Source organism: Perca flavescens, chromosome 1, assembly GCF_004354835.1.
Source record: "Perca flavescens isolate YP-PL-M2 chromosome 1, PFLA_1.0, whole genome shotgun sequence".
Lineage (NCBI taxonomy): Eukaryota > Metazoa > Chordata > Actinopteri > Perciformes > Percidae > Perca > Perca flavescens.
In genome coordinates this window covers 38,807,310-38,831,371 of record NC_041331.1, presented here as the reverse complement: position 1 = coordinate 38,831,371, position 24,062 = coordinate 38,807,310, and the positions used below count along the sequence as shown (strand labels likewise).

Genomic DNA, 24,062 nt, shown 5'->3' with positions numbered 1-24,062 from the left:
TACGAACCTAGGGTGTACATACTCTGAAGTGGGTTACACCTTCATGGTTATCACTGGGGATTTTAATCATGTTTCACTGGATAAATCCCTCCCGGACTTTCAACAATATATTAACTGCCCCACAAGAGACAATAAAACTCTGGACCTCCTGTATGCAAATGCCAAGGATGCGTACAGTACCACTGCCCTACCCCCCCTTGGCAAGTCAGATCACAACCTTGTCTTGCTGTCTGGGGGTTGTACGCGTAAAATTACTAAAAGTCTATTTTGTTTCCATGGTAGCAGTCAAGCTTACAGTAAATGTCAGTTCTAAGCTGCACGACAACGTGACTGTGGCGCTGCTCTAAAGCGTCCAGTTATTATGTGGCATTACCCAACCCCAGTGTGTTTCCAACTGAATGAATTCCTGCTTTGTTTCTTAACAAAATAAGTGATGAGTACTCCACGTGGCAAAAGTAATTGCATGTTTCTGTCGGAGGGACAAAGAATCGGCCTACTGGAAATTATCTTAAAAAAACACACACAAAAAAAAACCTATAAGATAAATCTGATAGCGTGAATGTAATTCTGGTTGGATGAGAAGTATAAACATATACCATTCTGACACCCTATTGGTTTGTACGCGCTCCTTCGCACCTGCACAGACCCGGTGCTAATACGGCACCGGTGCCTTAACGACCGTTATCTACCTGACCGAAAGCAACGCGGATTTCGGTGCCTTTTTAGGTGCCATTTAAATGCCTGCGCTTCCCTCTGATGCTCCAAAAATGGATGTTAGAGGGAACTGAAACATCGCAGCACGGGACGCTAGTTAACACTACACTCAGCAGCAGGTAATGTTAGCCTACCGTTAGCTAGCAGCTCGAGTACACACAGTTAAAATGCTGACAGCTAAACGGTGTAAAAGTGTGTCTGTATTTCACTGGAGAGGAGTCTAACACCAGGTGCGGTATTGCATTCAATCTATCGCACCGTTGTGACGAAAAGAGAGCTGAGCCAGAAGGCAAAGCTCTCGATCTACCGGTCAGTTTTCGTTCCTACCCTCACCTATGGTCATGAAGGCTGGGTCATGACCGAAAGAACGAGATCCAGGGTACAAGCAGCCGAAATGGGTTTCCTCAGGAGGGTGGCTGGCGTCTCCCTTAGAGATAGGGTGAGAAGCTCAGTCATCCGTGAGGAGCTCGGAGTAGAGCCGCTGCTCCTTTGCGTCGAAAGGAGCCAGTTGAGGTGGTTCGGGCATCTGGTAAGGATGCCCCCTGGGCGCCTCCCTAGGGAGGTGTTCCAGGCACGTCCAGCTGGGAGGAGGCCTCGGGGAAGACCCAGGACTAGGTGGAGGGATTATATCTCCAACCTGGCCTGGGAACGCCTCGGGATCCCCCAGTCGGAGCTGGTTAATGTTGCTCGGGAAAGGGAAGTTTGGGGTCCCCTGCTGGAGCTGCTCCCCCCGCGACCCGACACCGGATAAGCGGACGAAGATGGATGGATGGATGGATGGAGTCTAACACCAGACTGTAGCTGCCATTGTCTGAAAAACACAGAGAGAGAGAGAGATATGTGTCACCTTTTTCAGCCCTTCTGAGTTTGCAGGTATGATTTTAATATAACATTATTATAGTCATTATAGCCTTTAGAAAAAACATTTTTTGTGGAGGTGGGGTAGTGCACTATAGGCCCCTGTGGGGGCTAAGCTTTTGTCCTTAAATTTTCCCCTTACATTACTTTTACTTTTATACTTAAGTAGTTTTGAAACCATTACTTTCACACTTTTACTTAAGTAAAAAGCTTGAGTTGATTATTCAACTTCTACAGAAGTCTTTTCAAACCCTAGTATCTGTACTTCTACTTGAGTAATGAATATGAATACTTTTGACACCTCTGCTTTGCGCTGATAACAATCTGGATGGTCCTTTTTCTCTGTGGCCCGGAGGACATGACGTCCATGATTTACAAAAACAATGTGGACTTGTCAGACCACAGCAAAGTTTTTCACTTTGCGTCACTCTATCTCAGATGTCCTTGGGCCCAGAGAAGCTGGCGGCGTTTCTGGGTGTTGTTGTAATATGCCTTTCGCTTTGCATGGTAGAGTTTTCACTTGCACTTGTAGATGTAGCAACGAACGGTGTTGTCTGACAATGGTTTTCCGAAGTTCAATGTGTTCAATGGGCATTCAATGTTGGTTTTCGGCTTTGCCACTTACGTGCAGAGATTTCTGCAGTTTCTCTGAATCTTTTGATGATAGTATGGACTGCAGATAAGGAAATCTCTAAATTCCTTGCAATTAAACATTGAGAAACTTTTTTCTTAAACTGTTGGACTATATGCTTACTCAGTTGTTCACAAAGTGGTGACCCTCGCACCATCCTTGCTGGTGAACAACTGAGCCTTTTGGGGATGCTCCTTTTATAGCCAATCATGACACTCAGCTGTTTCCAATTAACCTGTTTACCTGTGGAATGTTCCAAACAGGTATTTTTTGAGCATTCCTCAACTTTCCCAGTCTCTTGTTGCCACTGTCCCAGCTTTTTTGGAACGTGTTGCAGGCATCGAATTCAAAATAAATATTTGCAAAAACACTATAACGTTTGTCAGTTTGAACATACAATATCTTGTCTTTGTAGTGTATTTAATTGAATATAGGTTAAAAAGGGATTTGCAAATCATTGTATTCTTTTTTTATTCACGTTTTCCACAATGTCCCAACTTCATTGGAATTGGGGTTTGTAAATAAAATTGACTTGACATAATGTGACCAAAACAATCTGAGTAACAAAATGTTCTTACTCAGAAATGGGACACGGCTGCATGTTGTTGGGTGTAACGTTTTTTTTTACTCACTTACTATTCCACACACCCAGACAGCCACATAGCCTACAACAAATAACAAGGTGGAGATGCATTAACAAGTACATATTTCCACTTACAGTCCATTCAAGTCAGTCCAGATATAGACAGTCCTATATAGTATAGCACATGTCAGGTACCCCACCGCTCATATTATCCATAAACTGACACTGCAGTTAGACAGATGCATTTATGACCTGTATTACAAGATACAAACAGAGAAACATAAATGTATCAAGAGCACAAATACAAATAGAATACAATGTATAAAATGCTGGTATTGCTTGTATAACTGTATACGCTTTCTTGTTCATAAATTACACGCCCACAATAACTATCAAGTGATATGAATCTTATCACTGTCAATATAAATCTAAGCACGCTGTATATAGGCCTAATGTATATTCAGTCATGAATATAAAGCAACCTGTTTGTCATCCCATAGTTCTCTGTGATAAGAAAAGGCAACTGGATTTGCTTGAATTTCTTGAGGATGTTTCACCTCTCATCTGAGAGACTTCTTCAGTTCTGACTGACTAGTGGGGAGCTCCAGAAATGTAACCTCTAGTGGGTTGTGTCACCTGAGGGTCATTGAGTCAGTGGTTAGTTGTTAATGGCAGGGCCGATGCCAGATGTTGTAAACATTCGGGGCTCAGCCCAAAATCTAGAGGCGATCCGGGGGCATGCTTCATCTACAGCAGCTATGTACACTATTTTTCAAGGCACTTGATAACAGAGGACCTACACATCTGTACATCATTTGGTAAAAACATGATAGTTGCCAAGGGAAAGAATCATCCTGTAGAGCTGCCATCCTGTTTGGTATCTATTGTTCTCCAAATGTCTTCATCATTCTGAAACCATCAACGCAACAAATGTTGAAGATACCAAATGTTCACTCCTGACCCCTAAAAAGAAGCAAAAATGTATTTTACTATTCAATAATGTACGTAGGGTAGGAATGTTGCATAAACAGCTTTAGATAGACTGAGGGGAAATGGCACAACGTTGAAGGTAATTTAAAACCCTAAAAGATTTGTTGCTTTTGAGAAAACATTTGGGGCTGGAACCCCAGAAGCCCCCCCTCGCTCCGCCCATGGTTAATGGGCCAGCAACCCGCAAGGAATTTATCAGATGGATCATAATCTGTGTACGTTTTTTCAGTCATTTTGAATTGTCAAATTCTTTTAGGAAGTTTTTACTGGACAAAAGAATAATACTTTCTTATAAACTCTTTAATCTTCAGTTCTAACTTCTGCATCGGCTGAATCTTACAAACCCCAATTCCAATGAAGTTGGGACGTTGTGTAAAATGTAAATAAAGGTGGCTTTAACCTGTGATGACATTTATTCTGGGACTGTCGTGTCCGTAGATAGTCATGTAACCATACAGTAGTATCCATCAGTTAAAGAGAGAACTGATGTTAAATCACACTGACAGCTGAGGAGAATATGATCCAAACCGTACATCCCCTCCAAATGTTGGAGGAGTACTGCTGCCTCCCTTTGGTGGAAACATAAAACCACATCTTTTTATTTTTGTAAATTTTTATTAAACAAATGTCTGCCTTTATTAAGAAATTTTAACTAAACCATTGACTAAGTAATAAAGGGATACATATTCAAATTGTCCTAATATTAGTTATTATAGCCAGGCAATTTACAATTGTTTTGCTTTGTTTACATTTTAAGCTTTTATCTATTGGGTTTAAAGTATATTTGTACAAGTTGTACTTAAATTGAGTTTTTCTATTTTCATGCAATGCAATTTTTGCTAACTCTGCTACTAATTTTCATCAGAAAGTTATTTAATTTGATGTCTTTTTTCACAGATTAAGGAGGCATTCTGGGTAATGAGTAGTCTACTTTAACTTTTGTTTTTTAGGTACATTTTAGCGATAAGACTTCTGTACTTATAACTTAACTACGAAAGTAGGACTTTTATGGAGTATTTTTTTTACAATATTGTGTGGAATTTTTTACTTAAGTAAAATATTAAAATGCTTCTTCCACCAGTGATAGTTGTTGATATCAGAACTAGATTTCCTCCAATCAGAAGAAGCCATTCATGCAAGGCTGTCTGAAAACCTTTTGTGGCTATCACATTACATTCCCCATTTAGCCTTTTGACTTATTCAGAACTTCTCTAATTCTTTTCTCGCATCTAAAGGCCTCTACTACTACTATAAGGTTTAATTAAACATTGTAAATCATTAAAAGCCTTTGATATTGAAAACATGGGTAAAATCGGGAATTCATGTTGAGTGATTTGACTGGAGAAGGTGCGGTAAAATCCTTTTGGCGAAATCAAAAATGACTTAAACAATTTTGGTACTTTTTACATATTAGACATTGTATAAGGGCAAACATCAAAACTAACCCTAACAAAATTATTTGGATTTGTAAATTATTCTTCAGATGTTGCCACATTAAAGTTTTTTTAATTAACTAATTGGAAAAGCTCATGAACCCAATCCTAAAGGTTTGAAAATGAGTTGAGAAAAAGATCTGATCGTGATCATTCCTGAAAATAATTGGAAAGGAAAATACATTGCTGGCATAAACACTCACAGGAAAGCACAATCGCAAGTCACTCTTTTACAGTTTTTTCTGATGGCTTAGGCACATTTTTTGTAACTATTGGCTATTTTTGAAAAACTCTACACACAAATAAGAAAACCTTTCAACAAATCAGCAAAACATTGTAGTTCTCTTGCAAAAGCTAATAAACTTAGCTTAATTCTTCAAACCTTTGTAAACATGTTTTTTTGTATCAAACAGGTAACACAAGCCATCACAATTAAAAGCACACAATGCACCAACTACACACTGATGGCATGAATAAAGAACACATCTGGCTTTTGCTTTCTTTGTGCACAAGGTAGGCTATGTCAGTTTGAGGTTATACTTTTGTCATAGTTCTGTAAACATAGAGGGATCCAAACTTCAAGTATTGGTGTTATTTACATATATCAAAGTGTTTTTTTCCAAGTCAAAACCCAAAATAGTAATTTCACTGAGAAGAAAAAAAAAATCAGTCTACATCGTTAGGGTTGGGCATCGTTTGGATATTAACGATTCTGATTCCAATTACGATTCTTCCTTTCGATTCCGGTTCTTATGGATTCTCGATTCCGATTCTTTGAGTGGTGGAGTTGAAAACGGGTCACATGCTTATTTCACAAATAAGAGGAAAGTTTTATTTTGATTCAAAGGTGGGTTGCAGTTTGACTGGCTTTTTCAATGTAAAATAAAGCCACACTAGAGCACCGCTTACTGTGCTCCAAGGCTGCAACTCAACAAGCGCCTGGCTGCTACGGAAACCAACACTTGCGCATATTTTACATTAATCTTGATTGCTATATGTATATGAGTGCTGTCGATAGAAAAAAAAACGAGCCGAATCAGTGCTAGCAACACGGAGCTGCTGCAGCTAATGCCGAGAGCTCCCACTCAGCTAAAACGGCACTTATGGGGGCATAGGATAAAGAGTGCCTTTGTGCCTCTTAACAGACACAAAATGCAATTAAAATGTCTGTGCAACATGAACAGGGCCCTTACATGACAACAAGATGCATTTAGCAACTTAGCCATTGTTTAAATTCACCTACCCTTTTAGCTGCTAGCTGCCGTCTGGGATGAGTGAGTGTGTTCAGCCAGGCTCCGGTAATAATCATCACGCAGCAGTTCCATGTGTATTTGTAGCATATATATCCATTTTGTGTGCTGTCGTTTTATTACACGCTTAGGCGTGATACTGGGTTGGAATATGAGTCTCTGCAGTGGCGAATTGTGTGGTAGTTTCCTTAGCCAGGCTAGCATCCCGGACCGGCATCCTTCAATGTAATGTCATTGAGTATCTTGTCTTGTCCTGATGTGTGTTGAGGACCACAATGTAAATAAGTCTTGGACTTTATTGTGTTTTTATCCTCGATTGTACTTGATGTCCTTTTATCATGTGTAAGGCACTCTCTTACAATTAAATAAATCAAATCAAATCAAATCAAATGTATAGTGCTTAGGCTGATTGCAAAGTGAACTAATTATCTAAAACAGTTTTCACATGTGATAGTGTGCCAGACAGTTGGCAAAATAGTGTAAGTAATAGCCATACATGTGTATAGTTTTGCTAGGAGTGTGTTGATCATTTGGAAAATGAGTGTAAAGCAGTTAGTTGTGTTTACAGTTCTGCAAAAAGAGTGCTGTGCAGTGGATTTTACCTACAGTTTTGCAAAGTGTGTGTTACAACATTGCAAACTGAGTTCAAAGCAGTGTTTGTGCTTCTAGTTTTGGAAACTCAGTGAGTGGTTTTGCTATAAGTATTAATAGTTTTAGAAATTGTGCTATAACAATCACAGTTAGGGTTTAAGCATTCAGAAAAAAATGTAGAAAATCTGAAAAGCAGCTATTGGACTCCTAAGGAAATTATAGCGACTTAAATTGATAAATAATGACACCTGCTGGAGATGTGGGAAAGCAACAGGTACTTTGGTGCATATGCTGTATAATTAAACAAAACTAAAAGTATGTGGGATGAAATTGTTGTTTTTCTAAGTAAGATCGTAGTACAATTAATATTAGAGCCTAATACACTGAATAAATATCAGTAATCTGGCTTAGGTGGCCACAATAACAGGGATGACTTTAAGACACTGGAAATAAATCATCACGTCATAACTTTTAATGAGTGGGTGGAGCAACTGTACTAGATGGCATCATATAAGAGGGTGGCATTCAGAATGTCAGGGAAAGAGGATGTCTTTTATAAGGCATAGGGACCATTCTAGGCCTTGACTGAAAGGCTGATGTAAAGGTCTTGACTCGGTCTCAACCCCTCAAAGTCTTGGGCTTGTTTCGGTCGCAACCCCTCAAAGTCTTGGTCTTGTGTCAATTTCAACCCCTCAAAGTCTTGGTCTTCACTTAGTGTCAACCCATCAAGGTCTTGTTCTTGACTCTCTCTCTCAATCCCTCAAAGTTTTGGTCTTGTTTTGGTCTCAATCCCTCAAGGTTTTTTCTCTTGTTTTGGTCTCAACCCCTCAAAGTCTTGGTCTTGGTTTTGACTCTGTTGTAAAATGATAGTGAACATTTGCCCATTAAGGGGATTAACTGCCTTAGTATTGTTTTAGAATACTGTTTTACACTTCATTGGTGTCTCTGTTTCGTTTTGACTGGTTATCGTATATTGTGTTTGAGACTTAAAGGTATAACATATTATGCTTTCCACAAATAACTATGTATAGACCAATACAAAGGTAATCCCTCTCAAACATCACTTATGTGCCACTAGAAGTGTGATGGTGTCTGTACCTACGGAGACCCTCTGCCTGGATTCTTTCTTTTCAGTTTATTTTCCTGTGTGCGGGACGTTTGTGGGCGGTAACAAAGAGCCTTTGGATGTGTAACCCCCAGGTTATGCATGGTTTGCAGCCCATTCTCATTCCCAACCGCTGCTTTGCCCCTCTGCTTTTCATATCAACTTACAAGTCTAACTGACACCGACAGAGAGAAAAAGACAGAATGAAGCTCTGCATTCACTCAATCTGACAATGCGGCACATTCCTGGAGAGGTGTGTGTGTGTGTGTTTCTTTGTTCTTTAGAACATAATCGCTGCCAAACAATATGAGAAGAGCTTTGATAACCGCTGTGTACGCTGCTTCCTCTTTATTCACTCTCTAGCTCACTTCACCACTGTTCCACTCTCTTTCTCTCTCTCTCTCTCTCTCTCTCTCTCTCTCTCTCTCTCTCTCTCTCTCTCTCTCTCTCTCCAATAAGCCAGGGAGGGGAGTCATTCTCACTACATATTCTACCTTTAAAAAAAAAAAAAAAAAAAAGAAAGTGATATAAGATGGATAATATGTTGTAATATGCACCTGCATCTTTGTACAACTAAAATAGCTAGTGGCAATTCTTGTTTAAATAAACACTTTTAGGCAACACACTTTTTGTAAGTTTATTCAATCATCTGCAGATGGAAAACAATAACCAAATAATAAAGTTTATATTTTAAAACCAGTAAAGAAGTGAGTAAATGATTTAAATCAAATCACAACTGATTAAAAGTAAGACTAAGTAATCTGCATTTATCCCCAACATGTTCTTCCATCAGTTCTAACAAGCTGAAACAACTTCTGGAAGATTTTCTGGAAAAAAAAGAGATTCTGATTAATATCTCATATACATAGTATTTCAAATAATTTTCCCTTGTTGTGCCATGACATGATAACCTGATCAGTAGTGAAATGTGTGAAAAGTTTTTTTTTTTTTAAAGAATATTGTTAATTTTCTACTTACAGCATTTGTACAGCTTGTTGATGCGGGCGATGTCATTGGCACTTATCTGTACGGCGGTTCCAAACACAAGGTTAGGATTCGCCTTAGCGGTGATGGTTGGCAAGCCGTTTTTGGAGAAGGAGTATCTTGAGGAGCACAGAACACAACATGTTTAGTATATAGACACACACACACACACACACACACACACACACACACACACACACACACACACACACACAGGCTCTGAATTAAAGTTACATTGCGCAGTTTGTTAGTTCTTTTGAATTTTCTTTCCTTTGAAAACAATATGACTTACAAGAGAGCAACCTAATATATGATATAAATACACTATACACAATGGTGGAATGTAACAAAGTACATTTACTCAAGTACTGTATTTAAGTGAAATGTTGAGGTACTTGAGTACTTCCATTTAATGTAACTTTATACTTCTACTCTATTTTAGAGGCAAAAATTTTACTTTTTACTCTACTACATGTATTTGCTAAATTAAGTTACTTTATTGGTGATTTTTCACGGTACAAAGTCCTGCTATATACTCTGTTGCAGTAGCTCCAGCTCTGGCTTCAACTAGCTGGTGAAACAAAACTGGAGCGCACCGGAGATTCCAGGAAACAGATCAATGTGACTTCTAATGTTATCACCACTGTTCATCACGCCCCCAACCGGCCCGTCAGACACCGCCTACCAAGAGTCTGGGTCTGCTGAGGTTTCTTCCTAAAAGGGAGTTTTTTCTTGCCACTGTCGCAATAGCCACTGCTAATGCTTGCTCTTGAGGGAATTACTGTAATTGTTGGGGTTTTGGAATTTATAGAGTGTGGTCTAGACCTACTCTATCTGTAAAGTGTCTCGAGATAACTTTTGTTATGATTTGATACTATAAATAAAATTGAATTGAAATTGAATTGAAACATGCTGGCCAATCAGAGCAGACTGGGCTTTTTTGGGAGGAGGGATTAAAGAAACTGGCACTCCTACAGAGGGTGAATACAAGTGCAGCAGCCATGGGAAGTATGAGAAAAATTAAGTTTTTCATCATTAAAGCATGTAAACATGTTCTAGTACAAACACAAAATGCAAGTTTTATCCTGAAAATGCTATATAATAGTTGCCCTTTAAGTAAAAGATAAGAGTTCTTCCACCACAGTGACAATACATTTGAAAACACTCACTTGCCGTACTGCATGACAGATTTGAAGTCGTAGGGAGTACCCAAGTTGTTAGTTGCCACCTTCACAAAGTTTGATTCAAATCCTGCACAGGTGGAGAGAACAGACCAAAATATTGAAGCATTTGCCCCTGCTAGTTAGAGAGTAAAGCTTAGATTGGGACCAAAAAATCAAGCCCGACCCTACCCGAGCCTGTGCATCTTGTGTCCGAGCCCAGCCCGGCCCGAAACATTAACTGTAATTATGAGCCCAAGCCTGATTTAAACTACACAATTTTTTTTATACGTGGACCGTTATAACTGACGTTCTCAACTACAATTCCGAGTTGTTTGAACTACAGAAATCTGTTTAGAATTTTCATAATGAATAATGCAACAAGGATGAAGCATGTAAACTGCGTTGTTTGTTTATTCAGAATGGAATGGATCGCAAATGGACCCGAATAAAGAAACGTAAAAAAAAAAAAAACTCAACCCTAGCTCCCTCGGCCGAATAGTGTGGGTAACAGATCAAGTCAGCAACATAATCAAAGCCCTGGAACCATATAGGAGACTTTCTTGTCCCGATCACCTAATTAATAGCCTACTGTCCTTCGCCACGGTCTGCATGCAAACACACTGGCCGACAACGTGCCGGATATAGGAGAGACCATATCTGCTGCTAAAGGTCTCGTGAGATATCTGAAACAATCTGGCCTGGTTGCGCAATTATCGAAGACAGTGCTGCAAATGGGGGAGACATGATTTAGCACAGTTTACCGCACACTCAAGTCAGTGCAGGACATCTACTCAGAGCTATGGGAGAAGCTGGAGAGGCATAGCTTTCTCCCCACCCAGTTAGGCTAATAAAGTAATGATTCAAAAAATACAAATGCTTGATCAAGGGTATCGGCCCGACCAAGTCAAGTTTGAACTCAGGCAGAGAATCTAACTCTACTAGAGAGCAGTCGGTAGATCTCTGTGCTGAGTCAGTTTATTTAAACCACCTTGGTCACGCAATCCCACCAATCGGTCCCAAAATGCCCCTGTTAGAGAGGAAATGCGTAAACATATTCTTTGTAACTCTTTACCATCATTCCCCGAAAGAACCATGCTGGTCTGCCTTGTTACACAATCCAAATGTTCTTCAACACTTGCCGTTTTAAGTGGATAGCTATCTAGCTGGAGATTTGTTGTTGTTTCCCAAACGAGCAGAGTTTGAGAACGGCAACACACAGAGAGCGGAAGGTGAGGGACATCCTGAAAACGTACTTCCCTTGATCCAGACTATTAGCATGTTAACACACTAAACTGACATGGTGAACATATTAGACATTATATCTGCTAAACATCAGCTAATTAGGATCGCAATTGCAAGAATGTTAGCATTTAGGTCAAAGCAAATGCTTTGCTTAAAGGGGTGATAGAATGCAAAACCGATTTTACCTCGTCATAGTTGAATAACGACAGTTCGGTGGGTAAATAGGACATACATAGAAGCTCAAAATCCTATTGACACCCCTTTACTATGAAAATCTCATATTTTGAAACTGCCGCTGAAAATGGGCAAATCTCAAGAAAGCTAAAAGTACCTTTGTCATGCCCATGGATGTATTAAGAGTCACACCCCAACATTTACATAGGCTACACAACTGACCTGAGATCAGGTAGTCTTCTAAATCTAGGTTGCGCAGATCTTTGCTATACCATTACAAAATTCACTTCTGAAACTTTTTTATTCGAGAAATCAACTATGTAAAGCTCAAATATGGGCCGTTTTATGAAAATTGATGGCTAATTGCAAATTTTGTCTGACTGTGTGTCGGAGTTCAGCGGCCGGTGCTGCCTGGGTTGCTACATCGCCACCCTGCCTGTCCTCCTTCACAGACCCCGGCCTGCTGTGAGCTCGATTGAGCTCCGTCACGACTGGCAGCCCGTGGTGCTCAATACCCACACAAACTCACCCTTTTCTGGGTGACTGGACTACCAAACGCCGCTGCCCTGACAGAGCTCCAGGGCCTGCACCTCGCTGTTCTCCCTCCCCTCTTCCTGCTAAATGGCGGGTGTGTGACTGAGAGCGCGGTCAGCGAGCTTGTTACACCCACAATCTCTTACCGCAGGTTCCAGTTAATCTTATAATGGATATGTGTGTTGAGTTATTTAAACAAACAATCGGGGAAATAAACGCTTCTTGTCCACGAGTCTCATTGATAGAGCCCGCGGTGAGCTGGAGTCCATCAATGAGAGCTAGTTAGCCTCCTCCTAACGAGACCTCTGACATTCACAAAAATGCATTAAATTGAAATCCGAAATCGGACAAGTGTTAGCTAAGCTTTGTAGGAACTCGGGGAACCTGTACATACCGTGATGAAATTCAAACTGTAAATATACTATAGTTATGCCGAAAGTGTAGTTAGCTAGCCGCAAAAAAAGCTCCTAAAGTCCGACACGTCTTACCAAATTTGCAATTAGCCATATTTTTGTAAAACGGCCCATATTTCAGCTTTATATAGTTGATTTCTCGCATAAAAAAGTGAATTTGGTAATGAAACATTGCAGTGTCTGGATTATGAGATTCTGTCGCATCTCTAATGTGTGTGAATAGGGATTCGCTCAACCAATCAGCGCGCGTCTCTAATGTGTGTGTATGGGGATTCGCTCAACCAATCAGCGCGCAGCTCATCTAAATATCTCATCTCTTGTTACAAATAGGGCCAAAACACAGGGATGCATAAGGTCCAATAAAATATCAACCAGGCCATTTCCAGCCCAACCAATGTTACATACCCCATTAGGAGACCTTAAGGAACAGTGTGAAATACTCTATATAATCATCCTATCACCCCTTTAACAGCCTCACAGAGCTCCTAGCATGGCTGTAGACAGTAGTTACTTTCCTTATGTGTGACTCATTGATCAAGAGGGTATACCTGGCTGAATGTTCGCGGTGAGGATGGAGACGTAAGAGTCTCTGTCGGAGCGGACATGCTCGTGATGGAAGCCAAGAGCGTGGAGAACCTCGTGCTGCACCGTGGCTGTGTACAGACAACCGTTTTTCAACAGGGAGACCTGCTGTCTGCCTCGCTGACGGCCCACGTAGGACCAACACCTGAGACACACACACACACACACACACACAGTGATTTCACAGTAAATAAATATTGGTGTTGTTGATGCATTCCTCATCCCTCTTGTGTTGTGTTGGGGAATCTTGAAGTGAACTATCGAAATTGATCGGGGGTCCTGTAGGCCAGTGGTTAAAGGCGTCATCCATGTTTCTAATTTTGTTCACCAAAGGGACATTTCCCCTTCTAACTTCTCAGATGGACTAATTTAAAGAAGTATATGAGGTCAAACAAGGTCAAATTATGTGTTTTTTCACAAAAATTCCAAGATTTGAGCAATGTCCAAATAATGAAAACAGTTTTTTCTTCTTTTATATTAGCCTCGGGGTATTTTACTGCAGAGCACTTTTATTTTTTATATTTTAAATTTTTCTGATAATACTTTTACTTAGGTACATATTATATGGTTTGAATGCACCACCTTTACTTGTAATAGAGTATTTTTACATTTTTGTACTGGTACTTTTATTTAAATAAAGGATCAGAGTCTATATCATATTTTAAACACTGACCGAATGCAAGATGATTACGGTGGCCGACAGGGGCAAACGCCCTGCAACTTAAGAAAATACATGCAAATATACAGCAAGCACAAGCAAATTAAGAAAACATCTTCATTAATTTGACAACACATGCGCAGCATTTAGCAAACATGCTTCAAATACACACAACACAACCAAATACATAAACACGCTGCAAATACAGAAACAAAAATGCTAAATGAAAAGCACACAAACCACGAAAAAAAATTAAAAATACTGCATCCAGTTTATAGAACGGAAGGCGGGGTTATGTTAAGAGAGAGTGGATCATTTGTTTTCCTTTTTTAATTAGAAGTGTTTTACTTTTCAGTAACATACATATGGGCTAATGAGCAAGCTCTTGTATAAGTCAGTCTCTAATACGGTAGTTATGTTTCCTTTTTATAATACAGTAAAAGTAATTAATATGCACATGTGTATGTCACCTTTTTACTATACTTTTCTTCCCATTTCCAAAACAAACCTCTCATCTGCTCGCTCTCTCTCTCGCTCCCTTTCTCTCTCTCACTCCGTGGGGTCGAAAATCAAGCTGTTCCACTTAGCCCTCCCTCTAGAGTCTGGAGAACTTCCGTTGTGTAATCTGGATGCAGCGTTTATTTGTTGCATTCTTTTTTGGGGATTTGTGTACTTTTCATTTAGCATTGTTTCTATATTTGCAGCGCGTCTATGTATTTGGTTGTGTTGTGTGTATCTGCAACATGTTTGCTAAATGCTGCGCGTGTTGTCAAATTAATGAAGATGTTTTTTTAATTTGCTTGTGTTTTGTCTATTTGCATGTGTTTTTTTTGTCTTAGTGCACCCTGTCGGCCACCGTAGCTGATGGCCAAACATACAGGCATCAGAAAATGGGAGCAGATGTAGAAAGTAACAAATGCATTTTCATGGTGTGTGTGTGTGTGTGTGTGTGTGTGTGTGTGTGTGTGTGTGTGTGTGTGTGTGTGTGTGTGTGTGTGTGTGTGTGTGTGGGTGTGTGGGTGGGTGTGTGGTTTAGTATAAAGTCTGCCATGCACCAACAGACACACACAGACCCACGAATCTGCATCCATAGTTAAATCAGCGGGAGAGGTGCGGTGTAAGAGAGATATTTACTTGTGTATATGTGTGTGTGTGTGTGTGTGTGCCTACCCATTTCCAGAGAAGAAGCTGAGGTAATCCTGATGCGTACTACGCCAGACAAAGCGAATGCAGGTGTATTGATGGAAGGTCAACAGGCTATTAATGATGATGTTGCTCTCTGCGGTGGCTGCAGAGACAAAGAACAGGCTGCTGAGAAACAGTTCATACATTTGCTTCAAGCATAGAAACTTTATTAACTCGAAATCTCACCTCTTATCCTCTTACCTTAGCTGGCAAACATAGAACTTGGTTGTAACATGGATAATTAGTAAAATGTGTTTCTAAAGTTATAAATCATTCATCCTCTTCACTATTTTTATTCTGGCAACTGCGTATCTCTAAAACAAGGTAAGTGCAGCTCACTGTATTCAGGGCCGATGGTGATGGGCACGTAGACGTAACTTCCAGTTTTGGGCCACAAGCAGCCTTTGGTCACGCAGGGGTCGGCATTCCTGTTTAAATTTGGTACAATGTCGCCGTGGATCAGGGGCGTTTCTGCACAACAACAAATAAACAGACACCTAAATGAATATTCAAACCAGGAATCTAGAGTTTTACATGAGCGATGGACATGGACCAATGAGCTAGGCTGCAAATAAAATTTTTTCCTTAATTTATTCTATAAAAGGTAAAAAATATAGTAAAAAAAAGTTTTGTGTCTGACCACCAGTCGAAAACCCAAAAATACTTGATTTATGGTATTTGTATAAGGAAGGAAAATCACAAATCCTCACACTTGACAGTCTGAGGCCAGCAAATGTTTGGAAAGAATCTTTGGTAAATGACTGAAACAATCAATGTTGACAACTCATTTTTTGTTTCTCGACTAACAGATTCATTATCTCAGCTCTACATCAAGTCTCATTGTGTTGCCATCATGTATTTAAAGTTAGATTCTATAAAAAAGTCTGTCTTACTTATGCCAGCATTAGCTTTCTTGATGATTTCAGAGACGTCCATCGACTTGTCTGGAAACAGAGAAAACAGATGACACCAGAAACAATGAGCAGCAGTTTAACTTGTAGATTATTCACATCCAGGGCTTTAAATGCCGGTAAACATTTACTTTGGTGGGTTACGTTGTAAAGTTACGAGCCAATTTGGCCATTAATAAAAGCACCAAACAACACTGCGTCTGTTGGAATCGGCCGGCTGCAGAAATGTTGCCAGATTGGTCCGTTTGGAAACACAATCTTCATCTTGCAGCACTGCTCGTAGTACTAACCCTACATTTCCCAACAACACCATGTCGTGATGTGTGGTACAACCATTGGCTATGTGTCTAGCGTAAAAGTTTGATTTTTTATAAAAATTCTGTCTTACTTATGCCAGCATTAGCTTTCACGATGATTTGAGAGACGCCAGGATTAGCTTTCACGATGATTTGAGAGACTGCCATCGACTTGGCTGGAAACAGAGAAAACAGATGGCACCAGAAACAATGAACAGCAGTTTAACTTGTAAATTATTCACATGATCAGATGTGAATTGAGAGGAAAAGAAAGAAATTCAACTCACTTGTTGGAGCTCCTGTTGCACCCTGCAACACAAAGGTACAACATTGCACATTTAAAAAAAATGTTTTCTACGGTTTTATGATCCGTTTCTGTCAAGTGAAAACCGGAGTCACATTATTATTTTTTTTAATGTATGTACTGTAAATGAAAGGATTACATTCTTTTTTTATGAATTGCAACAAATCTCTATCATCTTAAAAGGCTCATAAAATCATTTACAAACCAACTGAATTATCTCAAATTGCCCCAAATCCATGACAAAGTTTCTTTTTGGAGTCTTTTTAATCTCAGTGTTGAAAGAGTCAGACTTACCGGAAGATAGACCATCAACGAGAGGAGGAGGACGACGACGGAGATCACTGGAGTCATGATGGTGGTCCTCTGCTGTTAAACTGCAAATCTGAAATTAAAGTCAAAATCCGAACAGAATTTGGTGATTAAGGAATACGTTTGTGCTAAATACAATAAGGTAAGAACAAAAGGAGGAATAAGAAGGAGATCCGAGGAGTTTACCTGTGTGAGCTGGACTCTGATGGTGGATGCAGCAGGTGTTCAGCTCCTGGCTCTTTATAGGCAACTATCACTGGGTGTGCCCAAGGATACGTCAGTCAAATATTTAGCATTGCATAGCACATTGATTTTCCAGGAAAGAAATTGTACCAATACCACACAATAGGAACAAGTATGCATCATGCACAAATATTGCCCCTGTGGGTGTTTCTCATTCTTTATCATACCTTTGGGTTATTATAACTGATGCATTAATAAATGAGCAGCATTTAAATGTAGAAGCTTGTCGAGGCAAAGCTGTTGGGTTGTAATCAATAAGAGAACATTATATGTGATAAGCTTTTCTTAATCTTAATTTGTAAAGTAACTAAAGCTGCCAGATGGGTGTATTTTGGCGTAAAAAGTATGATATCCTAAATGTAGTTGAGTTGAAGTATAAAGTAGCATCAAATGGAAATACTCAACAACACTTAAAAACAATTAAGGAAATTTGGTTAGTTAAATTTCACCAAGATATCAGATATATAACCATAAATGAATAAAAAAGGAAAAGAAGAGTAAAGGGCCATCCACATCAAGAACGATCTCTGACAGTTTTGTTTTCCTCGCTGATGTTAGTCTAGTCTATAAAGTAATCAATGACTTGGCCTCTCCTCCATTAAATGAGTTTGTATCACTGCGTTCAGACACCGGGAGGAGAACTAGGACGACCAGCAGGTCTACGGAGTTTGGAAGATCAGTCTTCTCTGCTGGGTTTCCACAGGCAGCGTTTTTCTACTGCAACTCCCATGTATCTGACGTGCAGCGGATTCTAAGTGAAATTGTGTCACACCATGATGCCTATACTATTTGTATTTGTGCTCTTGATACATGTATGTCATTCTGTTTGTACCTTGTAATACAGGCCATAAATGCATCTAACTGCTAGTTTAGGGATGATATGAGCGGTGGTGTACCTGGCACGTGCTATACTATAATTCAATTCCATTTTATTTTATTTATAGTATCAAATCATAACAAGAGTTATCTCAAGATGTATGTCAAGTCTATTTGTTTCCCTGGTAGCAGTCAAGCTTACAGTAAATATCAGTTCTAAGCTGCACGCCAACGAGACTGCGGGCGCTGCTCTAAAAGCGTCCAGTAATGCGGCATTACCCAACCCTCGTGTTTCCAACTGAATGAATTCCTGTGATGAGGGATGAGTACCCTAACGTGACAAAAGTAATTGCATGTTTCTGTTGGAGGGACAATGAATGGGCTTACTGGAAATGATCTTATATAAGGGACACAAGTTCCTGCTAAACGAGTCTGGAGGGATTTTAGTTATGTTGGGTAATCTTTAAAGATTGTGTTAAGTAGATTGTGACTTTGCTTTCTCATTGTTTGGAGTCCCACGGACCCAACTGCATGTGCAACTGCATCTTCAACCCTTGTATGGTGTTTGGGTCTGTGGGACCCGTTTTCAATGTTTGCTAAAAGAAAAATGATGCTATTTATTATTTCTTCTGACTCAAACTCATTGGCCTTGGCTCATTTTCTGTGAAGAACATAAAAATAACTTATTTTCAATGACTGCACACGGTACACCCCCCCTACACATAACTATTACATATGAGGTGTTCGGGTCTACTGGACCCAAGGTGCTATGAAACTGTTTCAGTGGCTCTCACGTCCCATGTGATGAGGGTGCTGGAGAGGCTGGCCTTGGCCTACCTGAGGCAGCAGGTGAGATCTTCTCTGGACCCTCTACAGTTTGCCTACCAGCCTCATCTGGGAGGGGACGATGCTGTCATCTATCTTCTGCAGCGAGCTCATTTGCACCTGGATGGGGGTGGCGACACTGTGAGAATCACATTTTTCGATTTCTCCAGTCCATTCAACACCATCCACCCACTGCTACTGGGTGAGAAGCTGCAGCCGATGGGTGTCGGTGTGTCCACAGTCTCCTGCATCACTGACTACCGCAGTAGACCACAGTTTGTCCGTCTGGACCTTGTTTTGTCTGATGTGGTGGTGAGTGGTACCGGGGCTCCACAGGGGACTGTGCTGTCTCCTTTTCTGTTCACCTTATACACCACAGACTTCCAGTACAACCCAGAGTCATGTCCCCTACAGAAGTTCTCTGATGACTCTGCAGTTGTTGGGTGTGTAAGGGATGGACAGGAGGGAGAGTACAGAGCGCTGGTGGACAACTTTGGGGAGGGGTCTTGTAAGAATCACCTGCTGATGAATGTAGATAAGACAAAGAGAGATGGTGATTAACATCAGGAGGAAGGAACGGCCCCGCATACCCTTTGCATTCTGGGTGGAGATGTGCACATGGTTGTGGAGTACAGATACCTGGGTGTCAACATCAACAATAGGCTGAACTGGAAAGTCAACAGCACTGCTATTTACAAGAAGGTTAGGAGCAGACTCTATTTCCTGAGGAAGCTGAGACACTGGAATGATAAACAGGTTGCTTTATATTCATGAGGTATAGCTGAAAATGACCGAATATACAGTATGCCTATATACAGCGTGCTTAAATTTATATTGACAGTGATAAGATTGATATGACTTGATATTTATTGTGGGCGTGTAATTTATGAACAACAAAGTGTATACAGTGATACAAGCAATACCAGCATTTTATACATATCATTGTATTCTATTTGTATTTGTGCTCTTGATACATTTCTGTCTCTCTGTTTGTATCTGGTAATGAAGGCCATAAATGGATCTGTCTAAGTGCAGTGTCAGTTTATGGATAATATGAGCAGTGGGGTAACAGACATGTGCTATACTATATAGGACTATCTTATAATATAATTTATGACTGACTTGGAAGGACTATAAGTGGAAATGTGTACTTGTTAATGCATCTCCACCTTGCTATTTGTTGTAGGCTACGTGGCTGTCTAGGTGTGTGGAATAATAAGTGAGTAAAAAAACCAACAACTTTACACCCAACAACATGCAGCCACGTAAGAACATTTCTTACTCAGTTTTTGTCACATTATTGTCACCATACATAATTTGTACCCAATGTACCAAGCTTTTCAGATAACTGTCAGCAGGACAGCAGGTGAGAATGTTTTCCAAAATTTCGAAAGTTTAACTTCATTACTTAAATCTCTTTAACACTACTGTTCTGTTTGGAGAGGAGACCCCAAACAAACAGCTCAAAACGAATACATTTATGCAGCATTACACCTCTTAAATCACAAATAAGTCTATTTTTAAATGACTGTTATTGGAGGTTTTAAACAGTTTAGGGAAGTAGGTTAATGTTTTGTAGCTTTATCTGTGAATTAATTTTTGGCAAACTAAAGATATATACAGTATATGTGTTCATGTGTGTATCACATATAAAACATGAAATATTTACTTTTTCTGTTTGATATTTTGCTAATTCCTGCTTTGTGGTCAATATTTGTCATTTCTATCTAATGTGAAGTTTGTGGCAAAACGAAAGCTATTTGATACTTTTCTACATTTTGTGTTTTGTCAGAAAAAAAAAAAAACATTTAACAGGAAAATAATATTATTTTTAAAGATGCAGTTGCACATACAGTTGGGTCCGTGGGACTCCAAACAATGAGAAAGCAAAGTCATTGTCTATTAAAAACAATCTTTAAAGATCAACATCACTCAACATAACAACTAAAACCCCTCCAGACTCGTTTACCAGTGGCTTCCAATGAAGTTTGGACGTTAATAAAGGTGGCTTTAACCTGTGATGACATTTATTCTGTGACTGTCGTGTCTGTAGATAGTCATGTAACCCTACAGTAGTAGACCCAATGGGTCGAAACGTTGCATTTTTATATTAAATATGGGAGTTCAAAGCAGTGTTGCGGTCATTACATTATTTTCGTTTTAGGTACTTTCATTTTTCCTGCACCTGCCAGAAGGTGGGATGTGCACACAGTTACTTTTATAAACCATACAGTAGTATCCATCAGTAAAACAGAGAACTGATGTTAAATCACACTGACAGCTGAGGAGAACGTGATCCAAACTGTATTTTCCTGTTGAAATGTTGGAGGAGTACTGATCTTTTTATTTTTGTAAATTGAACTGTTTTTCTTTATTTAGAAATGATAACTAAACAATTGACTAAGTAACAAACGGATAAATATTCAGTACAAGCAAAATAAATAAATAAAAAAAAAACTCGAAAGACATTTGGCACAAGTTGTCCTAATATTAGTTATTAAAATCAGGCAATTTAGAATTGTTTTCAGTGTTTCCTTTAGGATTTTTTTTTTAGCAGTGGGGGCAAATCTTAATTTAAATTTGCAAGACCAGGCTTAAATGAACTGACAACATAAATTATACGACTTACAGTTCTCAAGGATGTACACACAATCTCAACTGGCTAGTTATCCTCATGTGCCCGAGCCATTCTCCAACATGCACTCTAACAATGGAGCTAAATCGGGGCCAAATGTTTTGTTCATTTGAAAAAAATATATATAGTTGAAAAAATAAAGCTTGAAATTGAAAATTTAAGTTTTGGTCAAAACTTGGAAAAAAATAAAACTATGTATTCAAACTTAAAATAAGTGTACCAATTTTTCTTTCAGTTTGAATAAAATATAGATTCAATTCTGGAATTATTTTGAATAAAATATAAATTTTCATTTTTCACTTTTATATTTGTTTTCAGTTCCACATTTCATGTTTTCAGATTCAAAAGTTATTTTTTTTACGCCTTCAAATCTTTTTTTTTTTTTTTCGGTTTTCAAATCTTTTTTTTTTTTGGTTTCAGATCTGTTTTTCAATTTCAGATAATTTTTTTTTTTCGTTTTAGACTTTTGGCCCTGATTTGGTGTAGGGGGCATGGCTTCAACTCAGAGGGGCGTGGTATTATGAGTGACAGCCTATCAAAGAAGGCAGAAGACTCCTCTGTCATGTTGCCTTCAGGAAATGGTGTTACTGTGAGAACTATGACTGAATGCTTTCTATCCACTATATACATGTGATTTTTACCTAACAAACTGATGCAAGTGACAAAGTTCCATTTAAAAAAAATGTTTTGGACAACAAATGGTACCAATTACATTATAAGAGCAATAAACTGTGCCAGATTGTGCAGTTCAGCAGGAACAATGACTTCTCCCCCTTCCATGTATGACTTATAGCACCACAGTATTCACTGGCACCAGCCCACAGGTAGGACATGTGAAAGATATTAGCATTTTTGAATAGATAGTTTGCGACGTTATCCCCTCAGTGGCATTTTTTTTGTTGATTAACACATAAAGGGAAAATAGGTGGACAGCTGGGAAAAACTGGCAATCAAACATCGCTAGCACTAAAGTTAGCATTAACTAACGTTAGCTTCACACTAGCTGGTGTTTTTACACAAATTTCAGTGTCCAGCTCAAGTTTTTTACTTTAACGTGTATTGGTCTTTGTTAACCTCGGTTTGTCAGAATGACCATAACTTGACACTGGCTGCAGTGAAGAAGGTCTCCTTTTATAGAGTAGACAAATAAAACTTTACATTAATGCTCTGGCCTGATAAATTACGTTTTACACTATAACGTTACATGTAACAGCATGACAGTTATGCCTTACAAAATATGCCAAGTGGGCAAACTTTGAAGGCTTCTACCACAGCCTAACTGATGTATCACAATACACTAACTTGTCTTTTTGTATGTGTATGTCTTACTGTCTGTATTCTGGACCGTGTGTGTCCGTAATAAAAGCTTTGATTGATTGATTAACAAAGCGGACCAGGATAAGTTATGTTGTTTAAACTAACCATGAAAAGGTAACACTAGCAATGTTAGTTATCTATAATGTTTTACATTTATAAGGCTGTACGGCTGCAGGCAGCCACTGTCGAGTTATGGTCATTCTGACAAACAGAGGTTAACAAAGACCACCACACGTTAAAGTCAAAAAACTTGAGCTGGACACTAAAATTGTGTAAAAACACCAGCTAGTGTGAAGCTAATGTTAGTTAATGCTAACTTTAGTGCTAGCGATGCTTCATTTCCAGCTGTCCACCTATTTTCTAGTGATGTTACCCGTGAACCCTCTGCTTCGAGGCATGTATCGAAAACGTGAACCAATTTGGAATGAAGCTTTGTATCGGAGCTCGATTCGCTTTGGAGATAATCACGTGACCAGTGACGTCCGAAGCTTCGTTTCACACACACCCACGCCACTGCTTCAAGTTCAAATCAAAAGCTGCGCGAGCAGCGCATCACGGGGCTGGGGTTGTTGCAGTAGAGTCAACAGAGTCAGGAGAGTTAGTTAATAGAGAGATTATTATAGCCAGTAAGAAAGTGTATAGCCAATAGAAAGTTCATAGCGAGTAGCCTAGATTATAGTGAGTAGAGAGTTTATAAAAGAGAGTTTAGAGTGCCTTGCACTGCCTATCTCACCTATTTGCCTGAGGAGACAATGTTTCTCTAGGCTACATAGGCCTAATCACAGAAATGAGTGTGCAATGTGCAATGTGTTCTTCATTCATTTCCCTCCCAAATTGATGTATTTGTTTTCAAACACAAGTTCTTTTTTTTTTTTTTTTTGAGAAGGCAATTACATTTTTATTTATGCAAGGTCCCACATATAGGCTTAGTTATTTATGTCATTATTTATTTATCAATGAATTCATACTCAAAATGTGTTCATCTTCAACTCTAAAGTAGTTACGATTCTCTGCCCAAGCCCGAGCCCGCCAGACTTTCGGGCCGGGCCGTTATTTTCCGCCACTATCCTGGGCCGAGCCGGCCAGGCCGGGCCCTTGATCAAGCTTTTGTGTTTTTTACTAGGCCTATAGCCTAATTGGGTGGGGAGAAAGCTATGTTATAATCAGAAATAGGAGAATTACCTTTGAGCAAGTTTGGAGGAAAGTCGGAAGTATGGAACCATTTTAAACAAGTCGTGGGCAGTGACAATATGTGTCGGCTTTGTTGAGTGCATTAGGTGCGGCACGCTGTCGCCTATAACAGCAAATAAAACGGG

At 39.4% G+C, this 24,062-nt stretch overlaps 1 protein-coding gene across 1 annotated transcript; it reads right to left on the bottom strand.

The window, feature by feature from the left end:
- Window positions 1-8,916: 8,916 nt before the first annotated feature.
- On the bottom strand, window positions 8,917-16,470 carry LOC114557059 (high choriolytic enzyme 1). Its single transcript, XM_028580329.1, has 8 exons — window positions 16,390-16,470; window positions 15,984-16,034; window positions 15,430-15,561; window positions 15,076-15,193; window positions 13,214-13,392; window positions 10,309-10,390; window positions 9,134-9,258; window positions 8,917-8,982 (listed from the first exon to the last, which is right to left on the bottom strand). Coding segments are annotated over exons 1-8 (765 nt in total). The 5' UTR covers window positions 16,466-16,470; the 3' UTR covers window positions 8,917-8,980.
- Between the last annotated feature and the right edge of the window lie 7,592 nt (window positions 16,471-24,062).

What these genes read in the sequence shown, in the direction of transcription:
- LOC114557059 (XM_028580329.1), bottom strand. Translation starts at nt 16,465, where the DNA reads ATGGCAGTCTCTCAAATCATCGTGAAAGCTAATCCTGGCGTCTCTCAA. An exon ending in GAAAGCTAATGCTGGCATAA is followed by an intron (nt 16,035 to 16,389) that starts GTAAGACAGAAT and finishes CTCTGTTTCCAG; the next exon opens with ACAAGTCGATGGACGTCTCT. An exon ending in CACCGCGAACATTCAGCCAG is followed by an intron (nt 10,391 to 13,213) that starts GTATACCCTCTT and finishes CCACCTGTGCAG; the next exon opens with GATTTGAATCAAACTTTGTG.